The sequence below is a fragment of the Cygnus atratus genome, chromosome 3 (genome assembly GCF_013377495.2).
Source record: "Cygnus atratus isolate AKBS03 ecotype Queensland, Australia chromosome 3, CAtr_DNAZoo_HiC_assembly, whole genome shotgun sequence".
NCBI lineage: Eukaryota > Metazoa > Chordata > Aves > Anseriformes > Anatidae > Cygnus > Cygnus atratus.
This window is the reverse complement of record NC_066364.1, coordinates 58,923,520-58,945,233: the sequence shown is the minus strand read 5'-3', so window position 1 is coordinate 58,945,233 and position 21,714 is coordinate 58,923,520. Positions and strand designations below refer to the sequence as shown.

Here is a 21,714-nt window from a genome sequence, read left to right as displayed (position 1 = left end):
CAAAAGCAAATGAAATAGTTATCCACGTAAACAGAAGAGTAACTTATTCATGGAATGCAGGCTCCCTCTAATGGTCAGAGCATAAACTCCATCGTTCATTCATATAACCAAACACTGCAAAGCTTATGGTTAAAAAAAGAAAACGGGATTCACCTGCTCACTTTATCAGCTTCAAAGAGCATTTTTAATGTAATTATCAAAATGACAATTTAAGCCAAAGAATTTGTTATATTTCCCAAATTCACTTAGTATTTCAAATATTTCATAGCATCGAAAAGCACAAGAAATGATTTATTTATTGTTTAAATGACTGTATGTGTACCATTTAGCTCAGGATTTCTACGAGGTCTTGGACAAAAAGTGCTAAAATACTTTCCAAACTTCTGACTTAACACTTCAGATCTAATTGCATTATTTCTAGTAGATAATTACAGAATGCTAATCTTTGTTAATGGATTTCTAGGGAATAAATAGCAAATCACAACAGAAGATCCATATTAATGCTGCTTTTCCTTAACTTTTGTCTCCGGCAAACTTTTATTTACATTGGTATTACCAGACATGCACTTACCATTATAATATTTTACCATATCCAGACACTATCAGAATCAAATTTCCATGTAATTTATGGAACTAAGAGTTATCTGACAGAAAGCTAATTTGAACTTAATATATTTTCTAGTGTTATCCATATTTTTCTTTCAACATCCTCACAGGAAACAAAATAACAGGTTAAGTCAGAATTCACTTTAGAGTACAAGAGAAACCATGTATAATTTTGAAGTAGTAGAACAGTGATCCTGTAATAAACTAAGATTAGTTCTTGCCAACAATCAAACCAACTACATGAGTGATCTCTCTTTACTGCTCCATGGATAACAACAAAATGATTAACAACCTACCAGCAATACTGTATCTTTTTTAATTTCTGTAAGCTTCAGTTTTAAAACTAGTTTTCCAGGGACACAAGTTATATCACAGACAAGCCGTACTAGACAAGAGAATAAATTTTCAACAATTAGTTTATGTCAAACATATATAGCATCACAGCAGTAGGCTGTGAGCAGCACTCGTCATACAGATCCTGGTATCAGCATCCCAGCAGCAAAGAGTTTCTGGTATTGTCTCTGGCAGCTGTGTCCCTAAAATCATGTATTCAGGATACTATCCACAAAGCAGGAATGCTAGGCATATTTTTGACATACGGCCTGTTTTTGAATGAATATATGAAATGTATTACAGAAAACAAACTAAATGGTACATTTTTGCTAATGTGCTTCTTTACATTAGAATGTATTTATTATTTCAAGTACAGTTCAGAAAGTACTACATGGTATATAAGCGGAGCAGTGCAGCAAAATACGATCTCTAATATACAAGGAGAACAACTATAGATGAAATATGTGATCATTTTTATTGGACTCATTTTGCTGATAACATAAGCATTAAAAAAATCCATTGTTGGGCCTGTGCAACCTGTCAGATGAAGCATCCAATATATCCAAACCAGCAAAAGGTAACATTATCAGTCCCAGAAGTTAAAATAACCAAAAAATACTCATCCACTCTTTTCAATGGCTGTAATATAAGCTAAAGGTCAACAACTATGATTGGAATACAGTGACTGTATTAGAGAGGGAAAGAGCATATTCCAAAAATAGGGCACACTCAAACAAAAGAAATCAGAGTGAAGAAAATGTAGAAAAACATCAAAGAAAAAACATTCCTATTATAAATTCTGTCAATAAGCTGTGTCAGGATTTTTCTTTATATTTCAGACCTTGAAAGCCTCACTAGGACTTGTAAAACAACACTAAGATCACAAAATTCCAACTAAACACAAACTCAGAAAATATGTGGAACATACTCAGATTTAATTCAAGACATTGTGTTCTAGACATTCTGAACTCAAAAACATGCAAGAGTATAACAGAGCACAGTTCTACGATGACAGAACACAATTTTAGCACTTGTAGATAAAAGTTCACACAGGTGAGCCTAAAAAGAATCAATCCAGATCAAACAAAATGCATGCCACAAATACATAAAAATGCTAAAAAAGTAAGACAAAAAATATTTAAGTAATTGTAAGCTGCAGAATGAAGGAAAAAAGAAAGGTTAGGAAATGAGATTTTAATAACAAAGGGGGGGTGGGGGAGACAATGGTTCCTAAGATTAGAGTCTAAAGCAGAAAGTGTGGTGTCTAGAAATGATGGTTAAAAAGAACACCAAGCTAAGAAAAGTGACATGAAAAACATACAGGGAAAACAACAAAAGAGGAACTAATATAGGAGGAGAAAAATTGAAGCTGGTATATCACAGAATCAAACGTGGGTTTATCCTTCGTAAAGCCCTCTATAAGCTGTATAATCATGTCCAGGAGAAAAATGACAATAAAATTCAGATTTTCCATAGTCATAAGGAAAGGCTGTGTTAGGTGTTTCCAAGGTGTTTCCACTTCAGAAGGAGAGAAGCAGAGCACTCAAACTGTGATAAGACAATTCATACAAAAAAGTCATATACTATGTGCAGCATGAAGCTGAATGAACAAATGAACATTCAGTAAAATAAGAGTTTCCAAGTAGAAAGAGAATTAAAGCTTACCAGAATTTTTAAAACTCCGCCAACTTATCTTCAAAGTGTTATAAAAATGATACACTAAAAATTCTTTCATAAGTATGCAAAATTGTACCATCAGATCTCTGGATCCTTAGATTTGAAAGAAAACCATTAATATTATCCTTTCATGCCATCTACAAAGCAATACTGTTAAGTGGAGACAAATAATAGTTTCATTTAATGTACTTGCAACTTCCTGTGCAGGTACTAAAAACACTTCCTGACAGCCAAAAAAAAAGGATGCCTCAGCTCTAGCATCCATATGGTATGTTACTACATTTTGAAAGTTCCACAATTTTTTTATTTTTTTTTTTAAAGGCAAGATGATTCTTGCTGCGTGTGAAGGATCATGTAAAATGTCACTGTGCCTCAAGGAATTTAGCCTTTTTTTTCAGAAAACAGTTATTTAGCACAATTGTGAACTCACACTTTTTTTTTTTTTAGTAGCTGTATGCTTAGCGTCTGTATAGTCAACTAGAAAAGGTTGGACAGTAAGGAAAGTAGGTTCATTACACTAGATGCTTTGTGATTTGCCTCATATTCAAGCCTATTGTTTTGTTACAACAACGTCAATACAAATTGCTGTTTGCTGTAAACGTTAGGAAAAGTTCAAGAAGTTCTTTTCTGACAGTAAGTAATTCTACTATATTGTGTAAGTGTTATAAAACTCAACCATGAAATATAACAGACGAAGAACCTGCAAACCAGGATCGCCCTTTTCCCAGTTCAGGAAAATTCTGTGTGTAGCAAGACACAGACTTCTCATTCAGTTTCTACTGCACCTTTCTATCTTGCTCTCTGATTCCCCATAGTAATAGGGATAATATTTTAGACAATCACAGTCTGCCAGCCTAAAATTCCCTGCACTCTACCCATAACATCTGATTTCATTTCATTCATAGAGGCAGAGGAAGGATGATTACAATGCATTTCCCTTCTTATCATACCTAGTTCTCATTTATACACAAAGGAGGTGGTTACTATTGGAGATGAAAAATTGAAAAATACCATTTTTATTATACATCTACCCTCCACTGACCACAAGAAAATCCTAATTTCCGATGACATTTTTACTTTTTTCCTAATTTGTGGATGTGATTGGAAAAAATGTATACATCGTTATTTAAATTTTGCAGGATTTTAAAAACATTCAGATCAACACTGTTATAATTCCATCTTTTCCAAAATACACTACCCATAGTAGGAGTTTTGGCCACTAGAGGACTGTCCGCTAACACTCTGTAAAAACTGCTTGCAAAGTAAATGTGCTGTAATTAGCCCTGTAAGTGCATAATTATGCTAAAGGAACTATATATGTGATACATTTGGGAGATGAGGGGACCCTAATGACTCCCATTTGCCTCATCAGTTTTGAAGAGTTCACAGAGATTCGTTTAATATTATTTACTATTTTAAATCACACTACCTTGAAGGAACAAGCCCTTTCCTGCGAAGTCCTCTGTGTGGGGTGCCTTCACTTATCAATTAAATTGCTTATCCTTGCCAGGCTACGCAGTAGTAAATGATAAACAGTGGTTACAGTCTTGTGAGCTACAGGATCAAAATTACTCTTGGCCACAGAATTGGTTCTGTGGTGTAATGGGCAGCACTCTGGACTTTGAATCCAGTGATCTGAGTTCAAGCCTCAGCAGAACCTGTGGGGATGTTTCCCTTTAGCCCCGGGAAGTGGTTCAGTCACCACCCCTGGAAGTCTTTAGAAGATGTTCAGATTTAGAGCTTAGTGTTATGGTTTAGTGGAGGACTTGTCGGCGTTAGGTCGAAGGTTGGCCTAGATGATCTTGGAGGTCTCTTCCAACCTGGATGATTCTGTGATATATGTGTATTAACAATTTATCTATTTAACCAGGTTACTTATATTAAAGTCTTTCCAATTCAGTCTTAATGAAGACAGACTGAAAACATTTAGTGCGTTTATTTTCCTCCTCCGTTTTTCCAATAACTTAACATGCAACTAAGCTAACTTTTGAAAAACTTGTATAATATTTGATATCCAGTGATTATAAACCTGAAAACTTTTTCCTGGCTTAAGTATCAACATATAGCTGAATTTGCTTTCACAAAATATAGGCTACCTGTTATGAAATAATACCAGCACTTCCAAGAAAGCAACAAAAGATATTTTGAAATCAGCAGCAATTGAGAAGTTACAGTTCTGACAGCCAGTAAAGAAATGTCAGGAAAGAATATGCTAAGTCATATCCATTTAACACTTTTGGCCATTTTACCATTTTCTTCTGGTAATGTTCAGCTCCCTACCCTGTTTCAGAATCAAATCTGGATGAAACAAATGTCATTGTATAAGTCTACAAACTAAAAGACAGTCCTAAGGCAAGAAACACTCCATTCAGTTGGCAAAAGTAAGCACTAAAATAATAAACGTTTTTACTAAAGAGCAATGTTTAATGAAAACAGTAATACACAGCTGTAGTTCTAATATAAGCAAAGAAAGTTCACCAATGAGTACCCGTAGTTATACTTTAGAAAACATAGGTTTGCTTGTTTGCTGAATTTGTACCATGAGTTCATCCACTGGGAAGGACCTTCAAACATAAAACAAAAGTTGAAATCTGACCTCATCTTTTACCAAGTATTCTGATAAAAATCTGTCTAACTGGTCTAAAATGTATAGTAAATCACTTATAAAAACTTCTTTATTTCCTGAAGCCAAAAGATGTTTGGCTGCCTGAGTCTAGCAACTTCAGTTGTTTTAGAGTTCTTAATAATTTACTATAAATCCTTAAAATCAAAAGTCAGTGACTAACAGAAACCATTCATCTCCTTTCTTAAGAGGTACTGAAAGGGAACTCAGCTTATGCATGAACTCTCACTGTTCACAAAACAGCGTACACACAGTATTCTGTCACCTTTAAAAGAAATCTAAAGACAAACTCAAAGACAAGGATGAGGAAGCGTATCTTCCAAATGACTGAAAAAATACTTGGTACATCAAATCCCTAAAATAACTATGGTATTATTTGACAACCAAAGCCTCTCTGGAACTGTAAGTACTGCTCAATTCCTACCATAATTAATATTATCAAACACTGCTTAAAATAAGAAGGCATCACCTAATCATAACATAAGCAATTTGGTAAGCTGGAAAGCTCTCTCACACTCTTCTCTTCAACCTCTCTTCAAAATGTAAGTTAAAAAATACTAAACATTTTGGAAATGCACTTCAAAAATTAACCTAAAGAACTGCTAGATAAAGTACTGTATTAATGAAGACTTTCTCCGTTTTTTCTCTGTACTGGACTGCACAAGATGTAGCGTGACAACAGTAGTTTTTGCTGTTCTGCAAAATGCCTGATATGGGTTATTGCACTATTAAAAAATGGTGTGACCTCACATTCCACAGAACACAAAAGATGATTCATCAATACTGAAAAACTCTTTTAAAGAGTCTTTTCAAAGAATAGCTGGAATTGCTGGGATAGTTTTAAAGGACACTGGTGAATTACAGACAGTACTGTTTACTGATAATTTTCCTTTAATATCTGTAAACAACATAATTTAAGTACAGTCTTGTACACAGATAAAACTCCACTGTACCTTGGTTTGATCTACATACTGTCTACAGTTACTCAGCTGATATTTATATGCCTTTTAATTTATATATTCCTACTGACTTGAGAACTATATTTTGGATGCATTTTACCTGACTGGCAAATGAAGCAGCCTTAGCTCCACTGCTAAGACAGAACTGAGAGTCAGTGCACGTGCAGGTGCACATATATCACAGAATCACAGAATGGTTTGGGCTGGAAGGGACCTTAAAGACCACCCAGTTCCAACCCCCCTGCCATGGGCAGGGACACCTCCCACCAGACCAGGTTGCCCAAAGCCTCATCCAGCCTGCCCTTGAGCACTTCCAGGGATGGGGCATCCACAGCTTCTCCGGGCAGCCTGTTCTCACACTTCCTACCACCCTCAGAGTAAAGGATTTCGTCCTAATATCTAATCTAAATCTACCCTTTTTTAGTTTAAAGCCATTACTCCTTGTCCTATCATTACACCCCCTGACAAAGAGTCCCTCCCGATCTTTCCTGTAGGCCCCCTTTAGGCACTGGAAGGCCGCTGTAATGTCTCCCCTGGGCCTTTTCTTCTCTAGGCTGAGCAACGCCAACTCTCTCAGCCTGTTTTCACAATGTGTAAGAAATAACTTTTTTACCTGCTATTTCTGTAAGTGTAGCTGTATGATCATTTTCTGTCAACTTCACAAATCCAACTTCATTTTTGAAATGATCAATTCCTTGAAAAGACAAGTCCACTGTTTTTCCTTTTAGGAGATCTTCTACAAAATCCTTGCTGTCTGAAAGAGCATCAACTGCTCTGTCAAGAAGAAAGAAAATATCTGTGTGAAAGTCAAATATATTAATGTTTACATTTCTATTAATCCTTCCATACAAAAGTCTCAGAAAGCTTTACTAGTATTAGTTTATTAGCTACTCGGGTACTTTTGCACTACTTCCTATCAATGCAGTCAGTACTACTCTCATCATTTTATAATGGGAAACTGGTTCATACGCCCCGTTGTAAAATCATGGAAACTACACAGCAGACTTAGCAGCAGGCACAATTCCTTGAAAGAATTTCTCTCAATTCTCAAGGTGACTAGGTAATAAGATGACAATATTTCTATTACTCTGCGCATACCATTTTAGTAAGATGCTAATTCAGAAGCATTTGGTTTTCCATTCTGAAAGTAGCCTACTTTTGTTCATCTCCTGACATCTCAGTGGGACACTCTAAGACTCTACTTCATTCAAACCTACTACAGAATATTACTTAATACTGTAAACAGAGGTTAGTGACATTTTATATGTAATATATGTATAATGATAAAATTAGATGGAATTAGATGGAAATTACTATTAAGCTCATTGAGAGCTATCAGGAAAAGAGGTACCATCTAAATTAATGCTTACTTTCTTTAAGAGAGGAGTAGCAAGCACACGTAATCTACATGTAACTTAAACTGTAGCAAACCTGGTAACCTTTTAATAATCATTTTAATTAGCCCTATTAAGTACATGTACTTGTTTTGAAATGATTCATGAGGAAAAAATATATATATTCTTAGTGTCTTCTAAAAACCTCTCGCATGCTCCAAGTTTTCAGTTCTACTCAGTGAAACTAAATTTAAACTTTTCACTAAACCAATGTTGACTTTATCAACGCTAGATGGCAGTAACAGATTAAAAACTCTCGAGGGTTTATTTTACTCTTTCTACAGTAACTGGATGAAAGCCATCATCATGATTTCTGAAGTATATCTATTTTTTAATCCTGTACATATACAAACAACTCTACTCACTTTTCCATTATGTTTAACAAGACAGAGTGTTGATGAGAACCATGCAGTTAATTGAAATCAAGACCAGGTTAAGAAAGCATGTTGAGTACATGACAAAAAATCTTTGATTGATATTGTTCTCCTGTGTTTTTTCTTATGACTTTAATCTACAAAGTGGAAGTATTTTAGCTCCTGTATCATCACTTTAAGCAACAATGCTATTACTTGTTCCTTGGCAAAGATATTTCTTTTTGAGCATTATCTCTGCCACCTTCATCACCTTAAGACAAGGTTGTTCTGAGTGCCTTCCATGTCTGCTATACTTCAAGACTTTTCAAAAACACCATCTAATACTGATTATACCTGTCACGATTATTTCACAGATTATTATTTCTGTATTTATTTACTGACATGAACCTGAAAATCATTCCAAAATAAGTACAGATATTACAAATAAACAGTATCAAAAACTTCAGTGGGTTTTTAAGTAGTGAATTGTGCCCTAATACCCCTCTCTGGATTTTTTACATCTGAGAACTGGTACACAGACAGCCATAGAAAGCTCTGGTCCCTAACTGATACTGTAGGGTGTGCTGCAGAACTCACTGACCAGCCCAACTCCAGTTGGTGAGGTTTATGAAAGGTCAACTCAGACAGAGCAGTGTGTTTTCAGTTTAGCACTGTTGTCACTGAAGATTTAGCTCTACTTTTTTTTTTTTTAATAATCTTTAAATACACTAAATTATTTTTTAAAAAATTGTTGTCAACTCTATTGAGAATATTTCGTATTTTTCTTTTTCCATCAATCGTTTTATAACAACTGACAATAGCTTTGTAAGAATAAAGCACAAAGGACAAACGTTTCCGCTGAATTCAACAGCAATGAACACAACAGTGGTATTTTCTTCTTATTCCATACCAAATAGTACTTACAATGCCAAACAGTAATTACACTCAGTGCAACTACCCCACAAACATAACAAAAGAGCTTACATGCATTTTGCTTCAAACTAGAAAAGGAAAAAAAATTTGAAAAGGCAGTATATTCTAAGTGTATACAAACAAGGGTCACAGAAGCAGTGCTTCTTGTTTTCCATATTGTTCTAATGTAAACATTATAGCATTTGTTTGGTGTAGCTTCTTCTCAGAAATTTCTGAACTGTTACTTTAGAATTCAATAGCTTTCATATTTATAATAAAAAGGTTAGATTCACAGTCTTTGACAAGTAACAAGCAAAAGGAACTTAACGCTGTAGTCTGTTAATGAAGGCACTTACTGCGAAGGCTGGTATCCTAATTTCTAATACCAGATCCCAAGTATGCTACGAATGCATTTGACATTAAAGTAAATGGATAAAAGACATGCAGTTAGCATGGACTACAACTGCTCTGCTTGAAGGGTGTGCTGTCATGACTCTTTTTTGCTTGTTTTCTTTATGTTATTTTAAACCTCACATTCTTGAATTTCATGCAGTCTTGTAAAAACAGATGTAACGTGTGCTGACGAACGCTAGACTACAGCCCTTGAGTTAGAAAATTCCCATGCAAATTGCAGGTCTGGATTCCCCTAGAAGGAGAAACCTAAAATGCAGATCTTCTATTTCCAAGGCAAAAGCTGTATGTACTAAAACACCATACAAAGAGCTTTGTGCTGAACTGAATATTATGTTTAGAACATTCTTATCATGCGTTTGGACTTCAAATAGCATTCAACACATTTCATTTCTATACAGACAGAAGCACTATTGTACATATACAGTATAAAAACTGTAGATATCTACGTAACTTAACGCATCCAAACTTTTGGATCTGTGAACTCTTAGAAGCCTAGTTGACTAGCTGCCCTTTGTTTGGGGAATTACTGTCACCTGACATTACACACAGGTTCTTTTGCCAGTCTGGATCTTGATTTAATTCCATTAATGTGGTATCAAAAATTGGTGATGCAAGGAAAGGAAAATTCAAGTTTTAACTCTTCAAGTTCTCACAATATTAAGCAGAAAACATCAGTTACGAGAAAAGTAAGAATTCCATATAATAGAAATGCAACCTGAGGATAGCTGAGCTAGATACCTGTAGTAGGCACCTGGCCAGGAAAGGGGTGAATCCCCGGGGAAGCTGCTGCTGACTAGAGGACAGCTCCTGCATGCCTGGACTGTGGAGTTCTGCTGGGAGAGGCAGAGAAGAACTCCATAAGTAAGTGCCCAAGTGGCAGCTGGACAGAGAGAGCTGCAAAGGATGTAGCCAATACTGAACTTGCCAATATTCATTTTGATACACAATTCACGACTCCAGTCATGAGGAGGCATACTTGCCTTTGAGGTATCCTCTCACACTCCCTTTTTCAAAAGTTCATACTTAAAACCCTTAAAAAAAAAAAAAGTGCTCACACAGTTGGTGATTGTTCTCTCCGATTTTCAGGTGCTACCAAAGTTCACTCATCAACCAGAGAAGGAGGAAGCTTGTGTGCTGACTCCAGGAGACAAAAGTAATGTGAAGAGGAGAGGGAGCCCAGCAAATCTAGAATCCTTTGCTCTCCTTTCGATTCCCTGCTCCTGGCTGTCTGTGTCTCTCCCTTCAGAGCAGTGTTGGAGGAAGAAGCCAACAGATTTGTAACCTCACAAAAGAGGCGAGAGCACAGCTGCCTCAATGATTCAATATTACAACATTCAAGGAAACGTGTGAAAAAACAAGCAGGGCAATTGATTTAGATACATTGATATCTCATTATTTTTAGGTGTGATAAATGCTTTCAGCCAAAATAACTTCTACTAATTGTTTTCACATTCCACCTTGGATTCTGGCTTTCCTATGAGCAACCTGTACTTTAACAGCAAAACCTTCGGGGGGAAAAATGATTCAATGCACACACTTATTATACACATTATTTTGTAACTGTGTGACCATAACCCAAGCAATGTCTCACTGTACTTGTTCATTATTTAATCTAGGTAATTCAGTATACGGACTGCATGTCTTCTAATACTGCAGAGAAAACCACTATGATATATAGATGACGGAAGCCCCCTGAAAGAACTCCTCTTGGGGAGATGTAAAAGTAATGCTTTTCTTTCACAAAGCTACAATATAAGGACTTTTGATTCATTACCAATTCCCTTCAAAATTGATACATAAGCAATGGAGGATTCCCAGATGTCGGTATAATGCCAGCAGGCCATTTATCAGCATTTTAATTAACACGTTACAGGTACCCAAGTGTTTGTGATCTCAATCCTGCAATTACCATGTACACATACAGACATCACATAACGCAAACCACTGGGCACCACATCGCAATAGAAACTGCCAGGAAAGTCTGTGTGAAGCAGGACTATGAAACATGAAGTATGTTTTCAAGTCAAACGTACAGCTAGACACACAAACTATTATTCTAAACATTCATAAATTATAGCCGCATAGACTTAAAAGTCTGAATTTCTTCATGTTAACCATGGAACTTGTACTTTAACGTAGGCTTGTCGGAGAGCTATACAGCATGTGATAAACAGTAAAAGCCATCAAAGAACTGCATTTTTTATAAAGCAAATAGTCACATTCGACACTTATACATGATAACATCACATAACACATAGCCCTTTCCATGACTGTTAGGACTTCTCTATGAGCAAAAACTCAGCTATTTCACTGAAGCAATATAAAAATTGTACTTTTGATAAGGTCTAATGAACACCTCTCTTTTAATGTACTTAAATTTTGAGTATAACAAATTCATTTAGAGGCATTAAAAACTAACTGCATGAGGCATTACCTTGCAGCTAAGGCTTATTTCATTGAGGTCTTTCAGTGACAGTTACTAATTTGGCCTATAATATCTGCTGAGCTACGAAATTCTGAAAGCTCCTCTGTTGATCTGTTCAACGTCCCCTACAACAAAACATTGTTTTGAAATAACTACTTTAGCAAACATGAGATTTGTGCATGCAAGTTCAGCACACAGTTATGAAAAATGTAAGGAAACAAAAAGAGTACTTTGTGCAGAGCTTATGACATACCACAAATTAGGAAAATAGCTGATATTAAGATTAGCAGCTTAAGAACAACATGAATTAAATGTTCAGTAGCTCTAGTAATTTAGGGATGACAAAAAACAAGCATCAGTTACCCCTCCTAGTCTTTTTACGAACTCCTCCAACAAAATTACTTTTATATATTTAACACCAAAATACCTACATGCCAATTTCTTCTTCACCGGATAAATGCATCACCAACATGGTGACATGCAACGAGCCGCAGCGAACCATTGCTTTGGAAAGCCTATGATCCTTTTGTATTATTGCATCTTGGACGGCCTGAATACCATCAGTAATCTGGAAAGACAGACAGGCACAGAAACAGCAGTTAGCAATTACTGCATCCCGTAATGCGAGCGAACAAGAAAGTGCACAAACTGAAGTCAAATGTTTATGTAGAAACCATCCTAGCAGAAGGAAGTTTTATCCTCTGATAAAGCTGTGCTAATTGGCCTGAGTAAACTCATAGTGGGCACAAATGCAGGGATTAACAAATAGCAGGACATTTCCCATCACATCTTAACAGGAGTTAGGTTCCGTAAAATGACAAATTCCCGGAACAGATTAAAATCATCCAATTCTACACTGCCAGTAGTCCAGATCAGAGGCTTCTTTAGGGAGCTTCTCTACTGTCTGCTAAACATGTATACTGCTATGGGCAGACAAGTGTCTGAGAAGGTAAAGAGGTCTTTGCAGTATCAGGCACATATGAAAGAGGCAAATAGTAAGTTATATGTGGAGATCTACAATTCTGATCATACTGTCCAAAAGATTGTATAATTTATATACTCTCTTCAAACATTTTAATGAATCTCCGTAACACCTATACAGTTCTAACACCACCAGTCTTTTTCTTTAAAAGTGTTTGGTTCACATTTTTCTTCAATTAAAATTATTTGTATAGCTATACACGCTTTATAAATTGTATCCAAATTGCTTACTGTGCTTGCAGTTATGATACTTGTATTATAGTAGTTTTAAAAAACATCCATGAATGCTCGAATATATTAGTGGAAATTACATCAAATCCAATAACCTTGACCACATGACAAAATGAGTTATTTCTAAACGATGGTAAGCAAAGATATTACAGTCAAATCAGCTTTGGGGTATATAGTCTAAAAGAAGCATGTAGAAAACTTGAATCTGATTTTTATTTGAAACTCATTGGTAAATGCTTAACGAATATACTATATATATTAATTTTTATAACAAGCACAAGTAGCTGTTAGGCTAAAAAAAAAGCTATAATTGAGTTACTCTGCTAATGATAATTAACACACAAATTCCCTGGAAAAGTATACTATAATGAGAGCGGTCAGCACTTCTGTGACCCACGTTCTTATGATGAGTTTTGCCATGCAGGAGTTTTACCTAATATATCTAGTAGCACTTTATTTATTTAAGGTAAAGCACCATATAAATAAAAACAAGTTATAGCTGAAGAGGACCAACTCCAGGAAGGATGGGAAGGAGAAAAGAAAAGCCACTTGCCAGAAAAAAAGTAGTATGGCATCTACAAAATCAGACGTGTCTTTGTAGTACGAGACACATGAAGAAAATTGCACCAGCATTCTGATTATAACTCTTGTTGTAATAAGACCATTTCCTTCATAGTCAGAAATTATCATAGATACATGACGCTTCTATTGTAGTCTAAGATGCAGGAGAAATGTAACCCATGTTTACACAAGAAACTGGTAAACACAATCCCTGATAGCTACAGTGTATTGACTGCATAATTATTTAAGTTTATAAACTAAAGCAAATGCAATTACCCAGGTAAAGAAAAAAAAATGAAATGCTCTATCATAACAATTGCAGTTTCATTCCATTTTCAACTATTTTTGACTACTATTTCTAAATTTAATTTGTACCTGAGAGCTGGCAAAGGAAAAAAAATATATATGTGTAAGTATTCTGAAGGGTGTGTATACATTAAACAGGTTTGGAACTGTGTTATCACAGTGATAAAACCATATCCTAGCTCAGAAAAAGATCAGTATTACTCAGCGTTCAGTTATTCAGCCAACACTCCGCTTTCCCTCACCCATAATTTCCTTCAGTAGTACTTCCAAATCTCTTCCTACTCATTTCCTAAACTCCCTGCACCACCCCCAGGTCCCTCCTATAGCTCAGTTCTAGCTCGGGCAAGAAAGAACACATGCTGTGGCTGATTTTCAGTTATCGGGGGTTGACTGCCTAAAAAATATGCATGTATTTATTCATCATCTGTCAGATCTCAAAGAACAGGTAATTGCCATACTCACACTGCAGCCTGTAACACAAGCACTTTCTTTCAAGGCTCTAATTTCACCAACAATTCCACAAAACACCGTAGGAAATTAGGACCTCTGACAAGCTAAAACCTAATGAATAATGCACCTTTGGAAGAAGATTAATTCCAAAGATGGACAGTTAGCAGGTCCAGAGACAAGCTGTTGTTGAACCCAGCAGAGAAGTATAAAATGAGCTGCCTTCTTGGTAACAGCAAAATAGAAAGACGACTGATCGTGTTCTCTGGCTGGAGCAACTATATTCTATATGATCCACGTTGAGATTGTACAGAGAGAAGGGAAAAAAGAGCTTTTCAAATCCATTTTTGTGAATTCAGGAATTTATTTTTAGTGTGTTTTCCCAGAACTTATGTGATCAAAATGTAATACAACAGCTAGAGCTTAGCTGTGCTGTCATGACTTCAGACTGATTCTGTTCTCTTCGATAAATCCAAGGTGCATTTAACAGCTGAGAGCACTGAATTTTAATCAAGCTAGCTAGGACTCTTCCTGAATCTTTCTAATACCTAGTTATAGCCCATGCACGAATGAGAACTTTAAATTGCTTTAACTTGCTATTTACATTATCTTACGAAATTTTATGTTACATTTCAACTGCTGTCATGCTGACAACAACTTCATTTAACCTGAGATTTCCTAACTTTCATTTCCAAAAAGCAACGTCTGAGGGCAGATCATACTCAATCGTTCTCCTCTCAGATTATTTTTAAAAAGTCTCCCCAAATAAGGACTGAAATAGTGATTTCAAGGTAACCTCTCCCATTCCCTGGGATATGTTATTCCGAAGAGTAATAAAATACTGGTTCTGCTTACTGCAAGATCGCTACTGGGAAGTGAATACTGTGAGCTTTAAAGATTTAACAGATTAATTGAAATTATAATCAAGACTGGAAGAATCCGAAAGACTAACTTACCAAGTGATAACATTTAATTATTCTTACAGAACCAATAAAATGTTAAATATAAATCCCAAATTAATGGAATACCTCATTTTACTTTTGAAGATTTGAAACATTATTAAAATGAAAGCAAGGAAAATGTTTAATTTCCAGCAGGAACAGTTCATTAAATGTTCCAGGAATATTCCTTACTACAAAATGATTGTGTAAAGCTTAAAAGCATATATAAAATATGAAGGAAGAGTAGTAATGCCTAAAACACTTCACTGAAATAAAATTAGATCCTCACAAAGGAAAGACCTCTCCTTACTAAATGAAATGCTACTAGTAATTACCAGATCCCCTCTGGCTATCAAGAAGCCAGGTGTCTTAAGTCTACATTTTGGCTAATGTTGCCTATACAAATTCCAACGTGTATTTTCTACTTTCATAACAACTCTACATCTGAGGCAAGTATAAACAAAACTTTTTAGCAAAGTCTTGGAATTCCCAAATGCTCTGAGATTTAGAGTTGTTCCTTTACCTTTGTAAATAATACAGGGCATATAAAAATGAACGTCTAGTTAAGATTTTTTTCTACTCGGCCAGCAATTCAACATAACAATTGTGAGAAGCAATTCTCAATGATCAGATTATATAACCCTTACATTAACTGTTGCTGTTAAATCATGGAAGAGGCAGGAAGAAAAGCCATTTCAGACCGAGATGGCATTAAAAATATTTGTGTCAGGCTATCTGAGATCTATTCTGAAGAGGAAGAAGACAGCCTCTGCAATCTCTTCTTCACACAATGTTTTTGAAGCATCAAAGACTGCATCGTAACTTTCAAATCTAGATTACATCATTTTCATTTCAGATTCTCTCAATCTTTGACTTTCTCTGAAAACAGTACAGATGTAGAATGAGTTAAAAATCACCTGAAAGAGATAGCTTCTGATATTAAAATATAAATCTAAATTTGGAAATGGTGGTAAACTGTTGTTTTTAACTTTTTAAACATAACATGCCTACTTTCCTTGCTGAAGACACAAAAGATGCCAAAGCTGTATCAGACACATCCCACAGCACATAAAAACATCATCTTTGTTCACTGTTAGGTTAAATGAGACAACATATGCCAACAATAGGAAAATACGTGTTCTTGAAAAGTCCACTGCGCTTCTTGAATCCATTTAAACAGCTTGTCACTAAAACAACAGCTTGTTTGAATTTTAAATAAGATGATTTATTTTACTGGAAACCTTTTAAACTGCAAAATGCCTAGTTAAAACAACAACAGATCCAAATTTAGATTCCTACCTATAAGCAGAGCTAAAAATAATGCAGAGTTTTTCCTATTAAATGAAATGTCTCTCTTCCTTATTCTAAATGAATGACAAAATACACAATACTGGAAAAGCGCAGAGGGGAAATCTAAGCCAGCCTCAATCAAAACAGTATGAAATCCATAAAACTGAACAAAAAGATAAATATAAACCTCTCTTCTTACAAACACATATAGCTGTTGAAGTAATTCTGGTTATACCAAATTACAATCATAAAGAACATCACCTCTGGATTAGTAATTGGAATAGAAATGAAATAATTTGGCTGATACTGTTTTTTCTTTTTCTTCTTTCTCTCACTGCCTTCTGGAATTTCCCTTCCAGTAGTCCTCTTTCTTTTCTTTTCTGTATTTACTTCAGAGGTTGCATGCACTGAAAAGAAAAAAAGAATAAAAAAAATCATCATATGGACAAATCAGAACAAAGATACACATAATATCATGCCTACAGGAGCTGCCTACAGTCAACTGACTGAAGCATCTGATCTACCCATGCACTGAACTGTCTGATTGGGATCCTACTCCAACCTGAATTAACAGTCACGCAGGTGGAGTACCATACTTGAAATAAAAGCGTCTACCTCCAAGCAGGGCTCATAAACTGCTAACACAGCTTCCAAGCTACTCCCATGTTTCATTTTGTCAACTCTCTGCAGTGGACTTGGCCTGCAACTATCCACACATGAAAATGGACGTGACTTCAAAACAAGATCATACACAGGATCATTAAAGGAAAAGGTTGCAATAGACTATGACTGGCCAACCTATAGTTCACGGAACAAACCCAGCCCAGAAGAAGATTTAATCCAAACAAGACCTACTGTCTGTCTCCTTTCCCAAAGACTCCTTCCCACAGAAAGAAAAGTGCATGCGCTCAGTTCTTCTCTGTACCATAAATTACTTTCCTCCCAGCTTATTTCCTCAAGACTTTGCAGACCCTCTCCCACCACGTGGAGTGATACACATCCATAAGCTGACCAGAATGCAGTCATCCACTGTCCAACGTCAGGTGCACTAATTTATAGCTACATGCTGGTAACACACATGTCGGAAGACAGCTCTTCCAACCATCGGCTGCAAGCCATCAACTGAAAAGTTTGCATGCAGTAATGCAAATAGACATACAAGATGTCTTTATTCTGCAACTCGTTCTTGCAACGGATCATAAAATAGTAAATTTTTAATACACTCATGTACCAGCAGGACTGCCTACTAACAACGGATACACCAGACTTGATACTGCTTACAGGAGCTCCACCACCCCACGCACACAGCCCACCTGTGCACTCCAACAGGCAGAACCAAGAACCACAAACACTCTGTTTAAATTTACTTACTAGCAAATTCATCTTCAATATCCGTGTTGGCAAATGGCATTTCTGCCATCAGAGAGTCTACTGAGTCAGCAGATGGACATGGCTTTTTTCTCTGTTTTGTCGTTTTTTTAATCTCGGCAAAGATTTTCTTCTTTTGCTGTACATTTTCCAGCCCATCTGTAATATATTTTAAGACACTGGGTCTGAGTTTTCAATATAAACAGCCAAGTGGCATTATACACAAGCAATATACAATTTAAAAATTCCTCTATTTACCAGCATTTCCTTATCAACATATCAGCAAAAGGACTTCAACACTCGATGTGGCATAGCATAAAAAGTGAATTTAGCTTTCTATGTTTAGTAACTTGTTCTTGTTCAGTTCTAAGTAAATGCAATTAATTACGTGCAAAGAGGACAGTTATGGCCAAGTATAAAACAGTAAGCCTTTACATATTATGTAAAGTTCACTCTAGATAACAGCAGTGGCATATGAAATTCAATGCAGATAAACACTGGCAAATGACTTGCAGTGTAAACACACTGAAAATGAGGCATGGAGGAGCACAAAGGGAATCCTACAATTCCAGATAAAACAAAGAATTCTCAGCTGACTACATCATGCAAGAATGAGATGATTATTCTATTCCTGCATCTCCCACACAGTATTAACATGTTATAGACAGCAACGATTTCAACCTGTTCTAGAAACTAATAGCATTTAAGAAGGAATCAATGCAAATCTAAATTCATCTTGCATGTATAAACATGAATCTCAGAAAAATACCACAATGACAGAACAAACTCTACTAACGAGTTTCCAAAAAGGCCTTTTTTTCCCCAAGAGTACTAATTATGCAGAGTCATTTCCCTATATTTGCTTCATATTTCTGCATCAGTAAACGCTAATAGCTGTGTACTAAGCTATACCTCAAGAAATAAAAAATCAAAATCTCCTCTAGCAACAGAAAATGTGCACGTAACCAAACATCCAGCAATATTCTTCTGGGACAACTCCACAATGGGATTACTGTAGTGGCAGAAGCCTTATGTCAGAATTGCAGTTTATCCCAGGACAGCTCATTACTACGGACAACACACTTTCAAAGCTCCTCTTGTGACCAGTGCAGATAGTCCAAATCTGACCCAAGGGGGAAATTTGGCAGTGAAAGTGCATATTATTTTCTTGTGCCATGCAAAGCTGCACTATCTGTGTAAAATCAATGGTACAGACCCAGCCTGGGCTATTAGCACCCTATAGAGTGTTTTTTTTGTGTGTGTGTTTATCACTTTATGCTAGGGATTATAAGTAAAAGAACAAGCTGGTTCAATGCTAATTCACTCCAGCCTAAAGTAGGGAGGCATAAATCACTCTGTGGTTGTGATCTGACACCTAACTTTGTGCCAGAAGCTAACTAAAAAGCAGCAAACTATTTAGACTGGTTGCTTGTTCCCCCTGTAGACACTAAAAACTATGTGCAACAAAGAGATGCTAAAGCAATAATAAATTTATTACTTAACATATACATTAAAGCTTACGCAACAGATTGTTGCTGTTGATCTACCAGCACACAGAAAACAATGTTTTCTCCTTCAAAGAGATCGCAAAGCGAGGGGCAAAACAAAAATCCATGAAACTGGCAACCAGTTAGGTCGGTCTGGGGCACAGAAGTTATCAGCGAGATCCCGAAAATGCGGAATCGTGCCCAGCTGAGAGCAAAAGGGATCTGTCATGGTAGCATCAGCTGCAGACCGGGGCTCGCATAAATCTGAGGGGTGTATATTGCAGATGTCTGCACGAAAAGCCACTGAAAAAAAAAGCCACCTGAGCCACTCTGCACATTTCTGCCCGCTCACAGGGGCAGGTGGGCACGGCAGCGGCACAGCCGGCCGTCAGCCGGCCCCTTCTCCAAGCAGTCGGCTCATCTGAAGGGGCACTGCTTCTGAACACGCGCTGAGACCCGGGCAAAAAGCCTCATCCCACCCCTTTCCTGGCATAAAATACCGCAGAAAGGAGCAACAAAGCCCAAAAATTGTATCTTAGTTACTAAACAAGGTGAAAACAAAACTTTTCAGGATTCCTGACATAATGCAGGTAATCTGAGACCTAAGTAACCCAAGAAGTAGGAGCTCCTCGATCACCAAGCTATTGTAGGATAAACTCTTTTTAACTGCACGTTTAATGATATTGCCTGGGGTTTATATACGAGCAGGCATCCACGTTATCCCCATATTTGTCTTTAAGTGCTTCCTGATCTCCACGAGCCATCTGTTCCAGCAGGAAATAAAAAATAACCATGAAAAAAAAAAGATGTAAAGCGAAGCACACCAAGCGGGGAGCCGTAAAGCACGTTTTATTACTTTCCACCTGCCCGCCCGAGGCCGGCTGGATCAGGCCCGGACGTCCCCTGGAGCCCGCCCGGTCCCGTTACACGGGCCGCAGCCCCGGGACGGTGCGGGGGTGCCGAGCCCGGCCCGGCCGCCTCCCCTCCCTCCCCGCCTCCCTCCGGCCGCCTCCTCACCGTGCTCCCGGGAGGGGGACCCAGCGGGGGGGGACCCGCCGCCCCCCGCTGCCGCCGCCGCCGGGCGCAGCGCCATGGGCCGCGGCGGGGCCAGGAGGGCGCGGGGGCGCAGCGCGGGGCGCAGCGCGGGGAGCAGGCGGCGCAGCAGCCGCTGCATGCCCGGCGGGGACGGCGGGGCGCCCCGCTGCGGGACGGCCGGGGGACGGGGCCCGGCGCTCCCCCGGAACTACAGCCCCCGGCGTGCTCCGCGCACGGAGCCCCGCGTGGGGCATGGCGGGAGGGGCGGGGGTGGGCCGCCATGTCGGTGCTCCCCGCCCCGCCGCTGTCCCGCCCAGCGGGCGGCCCTCATGGCGGTGCGGAGGGGACCGAGGGTTCCCTGCCCGGGTTTTGGGAGCGAGTTGTGCCTTGTGGTCTTCCTGCAGTTTATACTCTGCGGTGGGCTGTTGTGCAGCTGCCGTGTACGCAGTGGAGGCATCCAGATAGCGTGTCCTGACACGAGATGTACATTTGTTGTTGTGTACATCTCGTATGTATTACATACATCTCGTATATGTCACATACATCTCGTATCTGTCACGTACATCTGATATATGTAATGTATATCTCATATATGTCATGTACATCCCATATATGTAATGTACATTTCATATATGTTATGTCCATTTGTTGTTTTCACTCTTATTTTACCAAAATTTCTCGGCTAAACAGAACACCTCTAACTCCACAGGAGTGCTCTGAGCTGACTACTCCTCAGACTCCTCAAAATAATCATTTGTATCTTGGGACCACCAGAGGAACTTTATACCACCCAAAGCACTAATTTTTATCCTTTTAGCTGCAGTCCAGGGAAAAACATCATCTTCCTTGAAACATCCATTCTTTATGCAATCACCCAGTCTCCTAACATCACTCTGGCCCACCCTTACCATTGGCAATAATGCTTCTACTGTGGCTGTACAATCTCCTATTGGGAATCAACCTCTTGGGTGTACACGAGAGGCTGTTTCTCCGAGGCGAGGAATGCAAGACACTATTTTCCTGCTTAAATAAAGACTTTGTGCCCTTTGGAAGCCAAACGCTGTCACTACATTCTGTGGGCGAAGCCAAGCCAAATCTCGCCTTCTGTTTTTGCAGATCAGTCTGTGCATATAGACCAGATCTGAAGGAGCTGATTGTTTATCCATATATACAAATTCTTACTTTCGCTTTTAAAGGGAGTAGGATTGGAGGGGAAAAAAAAATTAAAAATGGCTGTATTAGGGAGGAAGCTGCAAAGCTGCATGCATTCTGGATGTTAGAAGCTGAGAGACTAGTGAAAATTAAGGGAGTTTCTATATTTGGCTTGTCTGTGCCTTTCCTTTCTGGGAGATAGTTTGTTTGGAAATACTT

General features: G+C 37.9%; 1 protein-coding gene and 1 non-coding gene across 4 annotated transcripts in view; one reads left to right on the top strand and one right to left on the bottom strand.

Moving 5' to 3' along the window:
* AKAP7 (A-kinase anchoring protein 7) overlaps positions 1 to 20,562 on the bottom strand; it is a 90,314-nt gene extending 69,752 nt beyond the window's left edge. For 2 of the 3 annotated variants that reach the window (XR_004777471.2, XM_035538937.2), the window contains exons 1-5: positions 20,326 to 20,562; positions 17,825 to 17,980; positions 16,715 to 16,860; positions 12,128 to 12,264; positions 6,812 to 6,972 (exon numbers count right to left, since the gene is read on the bottom strand). Coding sequence is in view for 2 of the 3 variants with exons in the window: in XM_035538937.2 (XP_035394830.1) it covers positions 6,812 to 6,972; positions 12,128 to 12,264; positions 16,715 to 16,860; positions 17,825 to 17,980; positions 20,326 to 20,482 (757 nt within the window). In the remaining variant the exon portion in view is untranslated. The remainder of the gene's footprint in view (positions 1 to 6,811; positions 6,973 to 12,127; positions 12,265 to 16,714; positions 16,861 to 17,824; positions 17,981 to 20,325) is intronic. The other variant, XM_035538939.2, reaches the window with a different exon arrangement.
* TRNAQ-UUG (transfer RNA glutamine (anticodon UUG)) lies at positions 4,205 to 4,276 on the top strand. Its single transcript has one exon. It is a non-coding gene; the product is annotated as a tRNA-Gln (tRNA).
* Positions 20,563 to 21,714: the final 1,152 nt, after the last annotated feature.